The following is a 14147-nucleotide window of genomic DNA, read 5'->3' as shown; positions in this document are numbered from 1 at the left end:
GAAGAAGCCCTTCCTGTTGTCCTTAATATCCTTTGCCAGACTCAATTCCAACAGGGCCTTAGCCTTTCTCGCTGCATCTCTACATACTCTGACTCCATTCCTGTAATTCTCCCATGTAGCCTGTCCCCTCTTCCACACTCTGTGTACTTTCTTCTTCTGTCTGAATTTGGCCAGGAGCTCCTTGCTCACCCATGCAGGTCTCCTGCCCCTTTTGCTGGGCTTCTTAGTCATAGGGATGCACACCTCTTGAGCTTGGAGGAAGTGATGTTTGAATATTAGCCAGCTGTCCTGGACCCCCCCCCCCAGGGCCTTAACCCATGAGATTCCTCCAAGTAGGTCTCCGAAGACCCCGAAGTCCACTCTCCTGAAGTCCAGCATTGCAATCCTGCTTGTTGCCTCACTTCTTTCCTGCAGGATCCTGAACTCCATCATCTCACGGTCACTGCAGCCAGGGCTGCCCCCAACCTTCACATCTCTAACCAGTCCCTCTCTGTTGGGAAGGGCAAGGTCCAGCAGGACACCCTTCCTCGTAGGCTCCTCCACCATTTGTGACAAGAAGTTATCACAAAAAAAATTATTGATAGGTACAGAAATGTACATAAAGCTGTGTAACAAGACCAAAGAAAGGTTTTTTGCACAACCCATCTCTGTCTCCTTTCTCGTCACTGCCACCTCTATCCTTACTATCTGCTTACTCCCAACTTACCTTTGCAATGAAAACAAGCTTTAGAAATTTTAGTTTCAAGTATAATTTTCTTTTAAAGCATTTTGGAATGGGGAAATAGAGATGCAGGGTTTTGGAATCTAAAAAGCCTTATGCTTACAACTAACATTTTTAATACGGTGCTGCAAATACTTGAACTGCATAGGCTATGATTTGCTTTATCTCCAAGTCAGCAAGGGAATTCTAAAGTACATTACATCTCTCTAGTTCACAGAAAGGAAAACCTGCTATTGTAAATGTTGTATTCTCTGTGTACAATTTTGTCGTGATAAAAAGCCTTATTGAATTGTGTGGAATAACTACCATTAACGTATATGTGTTATTTGAGATATGAAGCTGCATTGTTCATCATCTGAGCACCAGAAGTATTGAGTAGAAGGTCAGCATGGCTAGCTACTTTATCCAGTAGGTTTGTGCTGATAACCATTTTCAAAATCTGAACAAGAGTTGTGCAGTCTGATGCTTCTGTATACTTTTTCAAATAATGTTAGGTATCAAAAATGTCAGATCTTACAAGACGACTACTTTAGGAAGAAAATGGAATTACATAAGAAAATGGAATTACATTGCTATGATTTCTTTAGCTTTAATGTTTCTTTGCTCTCCATGTTTTTCAAATTAACCATTTCTCAAGAATCATCAAATCAAGACAGCTATCTTTTTATTTATTTTATTTATTTATTTTTTTTTTTTGACTGGGAAATTTCCCCTTGCCCAGCAGCTTTCAGAAAACCAAAAACACTGCACAAAAGAGGAAATGTAATTACTTTTATTGGACAATACGTTGACCTAAACTTAATAATAAACAACTAATTAGCATATCTCACTGCAGGCTGCAAATGAGAAGATACTTCCTTCTTCTGCTTATTTGTAAATGTTGCTGATTAGCAAAAGCTTTCACTTCGCCCATTGCTTTATTGAATTCCTCCTATTTCCTCTCTCTCTTCCCATTTGGATCCCACCTCGTGCTTCAGACTTACATGTCATTTTTCCAGCAGCACAACACAGACACACTTTAGCATGGAAACCGAAGAGAGAGCCTGCTTTCGCTTTGTCTATTTGTAATCATGTATGCGCAAGCCTATGCTGCATTTCCTCTCTTGTTTGAAACCTGGTGGAATGGTTAGACCTGTCAACAGCAGGCGTTCTCCACCGTCGAGGTATGGACCAGGATTTTGACTGAAGGTAGTAATTCACATTTGTGTTGCCTTCTCCTGGAAGCCTTAAAGCCAAACAAATGCGGAAGATTCTTCCGCTTTCACTGATGGTAAACCTATTTGGCTCAGTCTGCTGTGCTAGGTTAAGTGAGGAGGAAAACCTGGGCTCTTACTGTCAGTCAACTGACTGTTAGGTCATCTCTTCTTATTTGAGCAGTCAGGACTATTTTATCTCTTCAGGTGCACTTCCAAATAGACAAATTCTTCCTGAACACTGGATGTTATGAATTAGAAAGGTTAAAATATCAAACCAATTATTTATTTAAAAACTGAATACTTCTCAACTCCTTTCCCTCTCTTTTTTATTCTTCCTCCTCCCTGACACTATGCTCTCCTTACATTACTGCCACTATTTGATTTTGCATAGCCTGTATGTAGCATTACTATTTAGGATAGGAATGGGAAAATACTGCATATAACCCCTGTTTCAAGGCGAGTAGACAAAATGGTGACAAAACCAACACCTTTCTTAGTAGATAAAGGTGTTTTGTAACTTGATGTTTGCAGCGCTGTCAAAGAAGGATCACTAGAAAGAGTTTATTATGCAAGCTTCCATCTAATGGAAGGTCTTGTGCTGCCTTGAGAAAAGTAGTAGAGAGAGTGGAATCTGGAAATGAGGGGTTTTTTTCAGTGCTTCTGAACTACTGTAGACAAAGATCTTCCTGAGGAGCTACTGAACTGATAAAGTATCAGCAGGTTTCCACGTGAGCGTTTATTTTACTTTTAGTTCCCCTTTTTCCCCGCTACACACACTGCTGCAGTGAGAACTCAAGGTTGAATAATATGGGCCTGATGAACATGTTTCAAAACTCAGTGTGATACAAACTAATAAAATGGTTTGGCACAGTACAGTTTTTACATAAACTATTTTAGAGGTACTACTAGTAGTAACAATTAAAAATAATAATAATTAATAAACTTAGATTACTTGAAACACACTAAAGGTTTAGGCTGTGAGAATGAGAATGAGTAAAAAACACCAGAACCACAGCAGAACTTTCCTGATACGTAGGTATTTTTCCACTGAGTTGAGTGGAACCATTGAGTTTGCTATGTCCTCAGACTTGCAAGAAGTATTTGATTTATAGGGATTTCTGTTTCTGCTTAGAGGTCTTTTTTCCTTTACCATCCCCATTTTTAAGAATTTGATTTCAGATGGGGTATCTTCTAGAGCGACCAAATGGAATAACTTTGGCACCATTTGGGTATGAAAAGATGTTATTTTTATACTAACAGAATGTCAAATATGAAAACGAAGCCCTGATTGGTTCAGTTTAAAATGTTGGGTTTGCATAGTTGAAGTATTAAAGGTTTTGCAACAATAGGATGTGGTTAAATGCCAGAACAGAGCATGGTTAAATTATGTGAACTATTTTTTAGTTCCTTTAAAATTGACCTTTTAATCTTTCCTCCAAATGACTTGTTTAAGCATTTGTATCTGTTGACTGATAGCTTTTACTAATAAAGCTGTACTGATACTTCTTGATACTGCAGATACAGATGCACGATATGTGCGCAGATACACATAAAAAAAAATTTTGGTCAAAGTTTTATTTGCAGAGAGCTTTTAACAAACACAATATACAAATTTTAAAAGATTTGCTGAAATTGCATTTTGAGTGTTTCTTTCTTAAATCATGTGGCTGATCTAAGTATTCAGTTATCTGAGTATCATGATTTAGGTATCTTAGACTCATTTAGGTCCAGATCACGTAAAGCATATTAGTTATGCATGCTTCATCTGTTTGCTTGATTTAAAAATAAAAAGTATCCACTTCACAATGTAATTGACAAACCTTCAATAATATGATCAATGTTTCTGTCCAATATAGGAGAGATTACGCAGCTTGGTTAGTATGTTATCTGGGCTGATTTACTTAGGAAATTAATATAAAAATTGATGACATTTATAAGTGATTTTCTAGCATATACTCCTTGTAACTTATTGCCAAGAACGAAACAGGAATCTCCATAAAGATGAGGTGAAATAAAGTGCAAGAATAACATGATTTAAGTCACTAGCGAAGGAAAAACAGACTTTGAGAATGATGATGAGTGATGAAGACAATGGGAAACTGCGATGTTTTCTCATTGATGTGGAAGATCTATCTGCAGGTTTTCTGATGCAATACAAACTAGCCAAATACAGTGATAAGTGAATGTCGCACCTATCTTTAAGCCTAGGTTAAGGAAGGAACATCGTGGGCATCTGATGAAGCCGGAGCCCTGATTTTATTGTCCTGCTGTCTGAACTAGTGGACCGAGGCTCCAGTATCATATGAGATAGCATATGAAACTGTGCCAAAAAAAGCAGGAATGTTCATTAAAAACTATGATGTGTTACCCCTGAGCTGTAGACTTTAAGTATTACTGCATTAGTGAAATTTGGTTAAATGCATTATATTGTCAGTTCAATGTTAAGCTGTAAATCTTCACAGTTGTCCCAGAATTTGTGTGAACTAAAGGATTTACTTAGCATTTTTCTATAATCAAGTGTAAAAAACAATGTCATAAAAATTATAAGAAGTTATACGTAATAAAGCCCTTGACACAATGCATGTTTTCTGAACAACACATAGTTTACATGTACTTTTCAGGGCGACTATCCATATATATAATGCAGCTTTCTTTTTATCACACAGTGCTTTTCTGAGATGTTTATCCATAAGGGAAGACCTGCCACTTGAGCAAATCAGTGTTGCAGTGATTAAGGATATTATACTGAGGGCAATGGTTTCAGATCATTTCATGAAAGCACTGGCCCTATTCTTGCTCTCCAGAAAGTTTTACTAATTCTAGTTACTGGAGTTTTGCAAAAAGGCAGCCATTTCAGATTTATTTAAATTCTGCATTCTTTGCTTCCTGTCCAAAGATCCTTTTACAAAGTTACCCAATGGTCTTAAATCAGAGGTGAGGAAAGTTGAGCAGTAAATAAAATGCTCTGTCCAACACGATTTATAAAACATTTTAGAATAACAGTCAGTATGCAAGTGTCAGAATGAAATGTTACTAAAGGTGTATTTTTAACTTCAGGCTGGGCGATGCAGGTTGCTGCCTTTGTTTTCATTCAGAGAAAATGGGAAAATGACAAGAGTCATTTTGAAAAAATGCTGGATTATTTCTGCGACATTCATGAACCACTACAGCTCCTCATCTTTCCTGAAGGAACTGATCTCACAGGTAGGTTACGCTTGTCTTCTCTTGGAATGATCAAGGGGGGATTTTTTTTCCTTCTTGGAAATAGTTCAGAGACTGGATTCTCAGGGGCAGTAAAAACTAGTTAATAATCAAATGTGCTGATATTTTTGAGAGGCACAAGCATAATTTAATTCAGAGGTTTAACCAGTCTTCCTGCACTAACAGTTGTGTTTCAGAAGAATCTGATTGAAATAGCTGTATATTGATAGATGTTGTATGAGTGCCAGGTACATTGTATAGAAGGCAGTAGGTTCTGTAATAAACCTGTAATAAGCCTGTAATAAACCACTTGCATGTTCCCATTTACCACATGATTGTAGTGCAAAATCATTTCAAAACTATGGAAGTTTGATGGAAGATAAGAGCTAATGATTTCATTTTATTTCATACTTAATGTTTTAAGGGGAGAAAATGGAGATACTTGTTCCTTAGACCATGTAAAAAGTCTGTTTCTGTCTCTAAAATAAGTAGTAGTTTGCCCAAACTAATGTCAAAATTATTATAACACTGAATTTAGTATTGTAGTTTGGAGTTAGGAGTGTGGGATTGGCTTAATTCTTAACAAATTGTCTGCTTTAATACAGCTATGATATCTAGTAGTAAGCTGCTAATCAGTGTTGAAGCAAGAGTTAAGTGCCAATAAAAGAAAGCATTTTATGAGTTCAGTTTTTCATGCCTACAGTATGATTTGATAAACATCATAAATAGAAAATGTTACAATTAGACTTTTACCTTTTAACTTATTTTAAAGATTTTCACTATATTTTGCTTTGCAAATTGTCTCAAATCCTACTTTATTGCAGTACAGATCAGTCAATACTAGATATAGTATAAAAATAACTTGTGTGCGCTTATTTTCTCAGATATATTCATGGTATCTATTTAAAAAAAGAAAGAAAAAGTACATTATTCAGATGTTAGGGAGTTGTTATTGCCTGATCAGCCTTCTAAAAGAAGGGGTAGATTCATTGAATGTTTGTGGACTGCTTTACATGAAATATCTTGTTGAATTTGTTATTTTTTGTCTAAAATTAGCAAGGAGGGAAGAAATTGTTATCTCACTTTTATTTTTTTTTTTTTTCTTTGAATTCAGGAACAACCGTTCTCTGCTAGCTCAGAATTATGAGATAAAATCCTGTTTTTATTAGTGGAGTCTGAAGGCTCCTTCCTAGGTCACGCTCGTTTTCTGAACAGATGTTTCCAAGCCCAAGATTGTTGGAAAAAAGATCAGAATGTTCATAATTTATTCCATTAATTATTTACACCTTCCGAGCCCTCTTAATATTCCTCAGAGACAGCAGATTTTGAAGAACTGAAGATGTTCTGTACTGTAGTTTTAAAAAGGAAGAATTGGCTGAGAACTGAGACCGCAACAGTGTGTGAACCCTTGTGCTGCCTACTTCATTCCTTTAGCTCCAAAGGCAGTAGGGGGTAGAGGGATGCTCTCAGTCCAAATGCTGACTTTGGTAAGGAAGCGGAGGGTGTCTCTCCACTGTTGTAACTGGCATGAAAAACATAGGCTAAATTTAAGTATGTATTGTTGATACCATCAACTGAGAAATTCATTCAGGCAAGACTCCTCGCTTAAATGTTAAAGATTCCTCTGACAGCATTTCTGAACACAGATTTTTGACAGATTTTTTTGAAGATATTTCTGTTCTGATTTTCCTTCTTCTTACATGTGTAACATGTATTCTTTAAACTTACAGTGTCAAATGGAGCCAGCACTATACTTACCATGCTGTTCTTGAGGTCAGTTCAAGCCGCCGTAGAGTGGTGGTGTTGCTGTAAGAAACAGTCTTGTGTTTGCCAGCGTGCTGGCACAAGAATTTGATCTCATAAAAAATCAGATCAAGAAACTGATCTAGATTAAAGCTAGTAGTGGTTGTTGTAGTTTTAAACATCATTGTCTCCTGTAATTTATTGAGCAATTATACAAATGCATGTGTGGCAAAAGGAGGAAGCAGCATAGTGGGAAGAAACCGAGTGACTGGTGGGGAAGACGGCAGAGCACTGCTTCCTCGCATAGCTCTGCTGGTGTTAACATTTCAAACTGTCCGGAGTTGAGCATTTTAACTTTCATGTCATGCCACCTTGATATTACATTTATACATAATAAGATGTATAGAGACAAGCAGGCATGCTTCTCCCCCCCTCCCCTTTTTTTTCCTATCCAAGTAAATAGCTACACCTATCTAATTGTCTTTATAGGAAACAGTGGCTCACAAATGCTAAAATTATAGGAGACAGGACAAAACCCCTTTGCAAAATAATCGTGGTCAGACAGTAAGTTTGTAGTGTATAATAGAACATAATAATGTAATTTGTGTAATATTTTGAAAAATATTTTTCAGAAAACTGCTGTGCTGCTGACATGATAGGACTGATTGCAACCTCATGTTCTGTCTTTTAGAATAAGAAACAAATCGCTGTTTTGTGTAGAATGGTCACTCAATATCCTAGGGAGCATAGAGGCAAAAATAGAGGCAAGAGATCTTGCTTTCTGACCAAATTCCAACACTGCTTATTACGTCTGATAACAAAATTCTTCTGGTGCTTAAAGTTGAAAATAACACTTTACATATACTTCACTGCAAAAAAAATTTGCTCTGCAACCCTGTGCTATTATCATTTGTTTAATCCTTTTGGTGGCCACATTACAAGGATAGATAAATTTGCTCCTCTTTATGGGAAATTACATAACATTTTCAGGTATTTTAGAATGAAACATGTCACATAAATATAAAGCATGATTATATTAATACATGGGCCACTGTCTGACTTAAAGTTGGTAAAGTACTTTGCAGTGAAAGGTGCCATATGAATGCATTTTAAAAGTAGTAATATCATGAAACCTGAATAGCGTATTTGCAGACTGTATCTATAGGGTCTGAGGTAATAATTAGATAGGTTGGTCATGATCTCACTCTAGAATACTTTAAGCTAGAAGCAAAAAGCATCAAGATATTTTACTACAATTGCTTAAAAGAACTTTCTACAGATAAACATGTAGCCAGCCTTTCTGAAACTCCGAAGAAAATAAAGCAAGGGTAAGTCTAGTTCTTTTAAGAAACAAGAATATAATCCACCATTTTTCTTGTTCTCTTGTTTTTCTTGGTATTCCTTAAAAGACTTTTTGTAGGAATTATTTTGAAAATAATAACAAAAACAAAGTTGCCATGTTCCTCAGGAACTGTTAAAGTCTCCTTGCCTGTAGATTTGTGTTGTGCATCCCTGTACACAGTCTCACTCCAGTTTCTCCTCCTTCCTTCTGCTCATATGACATTCCCTCTCCAAATTTTTATTGCTGCTGTTTGGGCAAGAGGCTACATGCTGTATTAAGAGACCTAACAGAACAAATATTCGTGGAATCTTTGCCAGATGTTCCCTTAATTATGATTTCTACTATTGGAGGTCCTGCCTTTATGTAGCCATTAGTTTTTCTAAAACTCTTGCAGGGCTTAGTTTTCCTTGAATCTCCTCTCTTTGACAAACTAGTTAAAGGGGGGTGGGGGGTGGACAGTGTGACTGCACAGACCTTTTTTTCCTTAAGGAACAGCTAAAAACCAAGTAGGAAATCTTGGTAAGGTCCAGATCTTAGCAGGAGTGTTGAACCAATATAGCAATTATGCTCTCTATGCAAGCAAATCTCTGATAGATGGATAAATAAGGGTATTTTGTTAAAGGGAGATTTCTGGAGTGCTCATTTGTTCCTTCAACTGCCTGGCACCAGTGTCATAGGAGAGTACTTGAGAGTACATGCATGCTGTTTTCAGAATTCAGATTAAACAAAAAAGACGATACTTACTATTCACATTTCGGTGCACTAATAGCAGCAAAAAAAAAAAAAAAAAAAAAAAGTAGCTGGTAGTATATTCTCTGTTTTCATACAAGATTGTTCTGCGCCAGGTTTTGATCAGGGATAGTTGTATTTAAGTTGTCATTCCAATTAAGCATTCCAATAAGATGATGAGAGAAATTCATAGTTCTTTTGGTTCCAGCCCAGCAAAGTAGATCAGTCTGGACAATACTGAATTTGGAAGAAGCATGTGAGTTGTTCTTTTGAGTGGAGTTAATACTACATACCTGTTTAATGGGAACGCAGACTTTCTGCTGGGTACAGGACTTAGAATTACATTTCAAATACTCTTCAGACTCACGCAATACAACTCTACTGCATTATGTTTTTGAAGGCTTTCTTGCAAGTCAAATTCTAGAGATTCTTGTTTTAATTCAGAACTAGATCACGAATTAAAAATATAATTTAACTGAAAAAAAAAAGTGTGATCACTTTATCTTCTTGTTTTCAGAGGTAAAAGAAATTTAACTTCCTAAAAATCTGTCTCAAAAATGAAGAAAGTGCATGATATTAGCATAATTTCTCTCCTATGCACTTTAAAAGAAGTTCTGACATGATGCTTCTAGAAAATGCTGATTTTCTGAGCTTTTCCAATAAATTAAATAAGATTGAATACTCTAGATATATAGGATTTCCCCACACAATTTTTGAAATAGATGGGAAGAAATGTGACCAAATGATTTCCTAAAGGTGACATGGGAGCAAAAAATGGAAGATACGGCTATAGCTCTTTAAATTATTGTTCTTTTGTGTAATTTGACATTTAACACTGTTGTGCTTATCACTGCCCTGAAGAATATGTCCTCTGACATACAGCAGGTCCTAGCTGAGCAAGGCAAAAGGAGGAGAGGCAAGTCCGAGCGAGGCCAGAGGAAAACAGAGTGCGAGGCAGTTCTTGATAGGGGAAAACTGTCCAAACTCACCCTCTCTTAATAGTTTCGTGGCTGCTGTTTAATCATTTATGTTCTGTAACTGCTAGATAGATTTTCTCTCCAATAAATTATATATAGGCAGCTTGTATTGTGCATATTTGCGAATGTTCATCATTTTCTCTCACAGTGTATGCTTTAAAGTACTCTGCACTGAAGAGGTTGTTTTGGACTGCAAGATACTGCAGCAGTAAACATGTACACAGATGATACCAGTCGGCTTTCAAATGACAATGTGCCTGCTTCTCTATTTTTTTTTTTTAAGTGCATATTTCTTTAGGAGTGTCTTTTGTAAAGAATCTGAAATAACTGTGCATTTAATTTGGAACAATTTACTGCGTATAGATTAAAAAAAAGTTACATTGTCAGATAATTGTTAAACTGAACAATAAAACTAGGCAAGAATGTAAAAAAAAAATATAGAGAGTGACTGTAATTCTGAAGATTTTATATTTGTCTGTATTTAGCTATTTTGATATAGTTGATGTCTGATAGTTATAGGACTTCCATGTGAAAACCAATTTTGTTTGTAATTGTGCTGTATCTCATGAAGTTCTTATGACAGCAGTTTCAGTCTAGTTTTGAGTCTAGTACCAGTTCAGTGACTCTAAAAGACACATGTAGTTACATTGTAAGTTGAGATTGAATTCCTTTTGCCTCTTGGAATGTTTTGTCTGTTTTGTGAATAAAGCTAAAGGAAGTGGAAACAATTCTAGCTGTTTTGAGCGGTGAAGGTAACAGGCAACCTTAGTTACACTCATGTGTTAACATTTAAAATCTTATTGGACATTTCTTGCCTTTCAGATTTGCTTTACCTTTGAAACTATATCTGAGTTTTTTCCATAAAAATAGTTTATTCTGCTTATTCCTTCTTATTATAGGAGAAAACAGAACGAAGGAGATGAAATGCATAATATACCTAGTTGGAATGATGAGCAGAAGTCAGTGTGGTAGATTTACTTTGGCTTAATTACAGTGGAAAAAATAAAATACTTATTTCTAGAAAGCAATGCTTGATTATCTTTTTTGGAGACAGTAAGAAAAAAGAGCATTACCCATAGCCAAATGATGTGAGCAGCCTTTTGGGAGAGACCTACACCGAGTTGAGTTCCAGCCCTTGCTTTCAAGAATTGCTTTATGCAGTTTGCATTAGTCAGTTGGAAGCAAAAAGCAGAACATGTGTTTCCTCTTTTTGAGGAAATGTTTTCATTATCAGGCTTACAAAGCTATCTTATGCTTTTTTATTCTTTCTTCTAGAAATATTATAGTCTTGATTGCACAGAGTGATGACACCTACCTAAGTTTTGCAACACTGGCAGTGTAGCCTAATTTGCTGAATCAGGCACTTAGAGGTGTGTGTTGTACACATTCCCTCAGGCTGAAGAAAATATAAAAATGGTTTTCTTCTTTCCTGGATCAATTGTTTAGCGTCTAGGTTTGATGTAATATGAAACACTGTGTTTCCTGAGTTTTGCTGAACCCAGTGCTCAGCAGGAGACTTGCTCTGAGTTTCCACTGGAAGGCTTAGGCACAGATGCTGTTTCATGCAGAGATCTCAAGCAGTAGTAGGTACAGAGGTCGTTATGTCAGATAAGATGGCAGTATGTTTGTTCATAGGTAATAGCAGAATGATGTACTGCCTTCAAATGCCTGGCCTAGTAGGAGGAAGAACGTTATGCTTTCATTTATGTAAAGTGAAAGCATATCCTAGCCTTGCTTTCAGGATAACATCAAAAACCCGTCAATCTTACTTCCTAGAATAAATATAGTTTAAAGCACAAAGACCTCTGGTTTGATAGCTGTTGCTAAAGGAATAGGGAGATGATTCCTCCAGGAGATGACAATGATCATTGTCTTAGCTGGAAGCATTTTTCTTATTCTCATATCCTATTTCACTAGAGTCACAACAAAAGGAGGAGGGAACAATCTCTGTTTATGGTTTAAAGGCAAGGGAGGGGTGCAAACAAATGAAATATCAGGAGGGAATTGAATAGCATTGGAGTGTGTGCCAGTGTCCAGCTGTTCACACATTTTTAACAAGGCATTGCAGTACAGGGAAATTTTAAGGATGCTTTGAAGATGTTTATAGTGATTCTTTACAAGTACGAGGAGGTACAGTAAGAGGAAGTTTGAAGATGCTCATTTTTGAAAGCAATGGTGAAGTCAAGATTCCAAAACTTTTTTGGTTGCGTGAATCCAAGTCTTTCTCGGAAAACAGAACTACCAATGTATTTTTTTGTCTCCTTGGTGGTGCAAATAGGGGTATTTTAAAAATACCAAAGAATTTGTTTTCATATTGCCCTTCTGAAATAAGGTAGTAATGCAGGCTTACAGAGAAATTGTTTTTGAGTGAGCACTTAGTATGCAGTTTGAGATGCTTTAGGCTTGTTTTTTTTTAGATTATTTAGTATTATGTGGACTTACATGGCACTCATGGCTCAGAGCTTTGATTGACTTAATTTGCAGACTATAAGTGTTCCAATGTGAAACCCTAATTTGGATATGTAGAAAATGAAGAAGGTATTCCTCCACTTTTTATAGGAAACAGCAGATTAAGTTGAAGACTTATTAAATTAAATTTAAAGTTATTTAAAAGTATCTTACTTGAACCACCACAGAATTTGGAAAGGAGCTCTTGACTTGTGTTCCTTTTGTAGGAAGGCTCTTAGGAGTCAGTGTCATCTCTTAGAAAATAGTTTAAATAGTTGAGCATACAGCAGAATTATGTCTAAGGTAGAGTCCAGCTTTTTAGAGTAGCATGTAATAATTACCAGACTCCTCTTTCCTTTTCTGCTATTCCATATCTTGCTCATGACTCACTTTTCAGGCTCTGCCGTAACAGAAATAGGAGTCCTGAAGACAGGTTTCCTTCACTGATTAAGAGCAGGCCATCTTCTGCGTTGAATGAGATAGTAGTCCAGCAGGAAAAAAAAAAAAAAAAAAAAACTGGTCGTGTGATTAAAGACCTACATAATGCATATGTCAAATGAAAAGTAAATTTAAGCTATGTATTATGTCCATAACTTAGTATGTTTTGTGCATAACATAATATGTTAAGTATTGACAGCTGCAGTCTTAGTGTTTTGCAAATTCTGTAATTTTGACATCACTTTGGAAGATGTAGTATTATGAGATCATTATTATTTGTAGACACATTATGGAAATTTATGTAACATTTTTGTATGCATTTGCTGGATCATTTACTTGATTGTTTTTCAGCAGTTTTCCTTTTCTCCAAATAACATATTTGGGAAAACTGCTTTAAATATTAAGGGTTACATGTAAGACGTCATACTTCCATGCAGGTCGCAGTTGTTTACAGTGGAAAAAATACTTAGTACACTGATACACTATGATATTTATTAGTAGGTAAATGGTTCTTTGTAAGAGAGACCAACATTTGCTGATAAAACAGTATGTTCATATAGTTTAGGGAAAAAAGCACAAGAAAATTGCAGTGGTGCAAAAATACACAATACTGATGTTGATTTGTCCACTTGTGCTATCTCTTCTTCATGGGAAAAACATAACATGATTGTAAGGGGAAGGATATACCACTAAATAATCAATTCCATTAAATTATGGAGCAGCAGTATGTTTTCATTAATTTATCTTTCATCCTTGTTAATTGGTTAATTGCAGACATTTCAGTAAAGAACTCCGTTTGAGAAGAGTTATTTGTTACCAAAGCAATGATCTTGTTCCGTAGATTTATGACTGGGATTTCGTCCTTTAAAAGCCTGTAAGACTAGTTAAGAACATATTTAATAAGTTAATTCATTTTTATGTTGCCGTGGGAACGTTGTATGTGTCCGTTTGCATTTTGCCCGTGATGAAGTGCAGTAGTACAACGGTGAAGGAGTAGATCTAGCCTGCAAGGTCAGTTTGCCTATTAACTGCAGCTACTTTGAAAACATACTGCACATACTAAGGAACAAATTGTTTCGTCTCCACTCGACTTCAGAAGTTTTCATTTTAGTGTCTGCGTCTTATTTGGTTAGTGGGCTATGTTAGCAATTGGTTCTTAAAACCTGTGTTCAGTTTTCTCTAGAGAGAATTTCTTTTGCCAGGCAGTTGAAATATGTGCTCTGCTCTGTTCGGCCAAACTGCTTTCCAGGTGCTGTGCATATACTCTGCGTGCAGTAGCAAGCATGTTGCTGCTCGGAGCAGTTGGTTGAAAGATTAAAGCAGGCTATATGTGTGCAGCTGAGTTTGAATAA

The 14147-nt window shown here is 36.3% G+C and overlaps 1 protein-coding gene across 4 annotated transcripts in view; it reads left to right on the top strand.

Annotated features, from left to right (window-relative positions):
* LCLAT1 (lysocardiolipin acyltransferase 1) overlaps positions 1–14147 on the top strand; it is a 171050-nt gene that overhangs the window by 104886 nt on the left and 52017 nt on the right. For all 4 annotated transcript variants that reach the window (XM_062571739.1, XM_062571741.1, XM_062571740.1 and 1 more), the window contains one exon: positions 4975–5121. In XM_062571739.1, the coding sequence (XP_062427723.1) occupies positions 4975–5121 (147 nt within the window). The remainder of the gene's footprint in view (positions 1–4974; positions 5122–14147) is intronic.

Source organism: Rhea pennata, chromosome 3 (assembly GCF_028389875.1).
Source record: "Rhea pennata isolate bPtePen1 chromosome 3, bPtePen1.pri, whole genome shotgun sequence".
Taxonomy (NCBI): Eukaryota; Metazoa; Chordata; class Aves; order Rheiformes; family Rheidae; genus Rhea; species Rhea pennata.
Note: the sequence above shows the minus strand (reverse complement) of the source record. Positions and strands in the feature narration are given on the sequence as shown.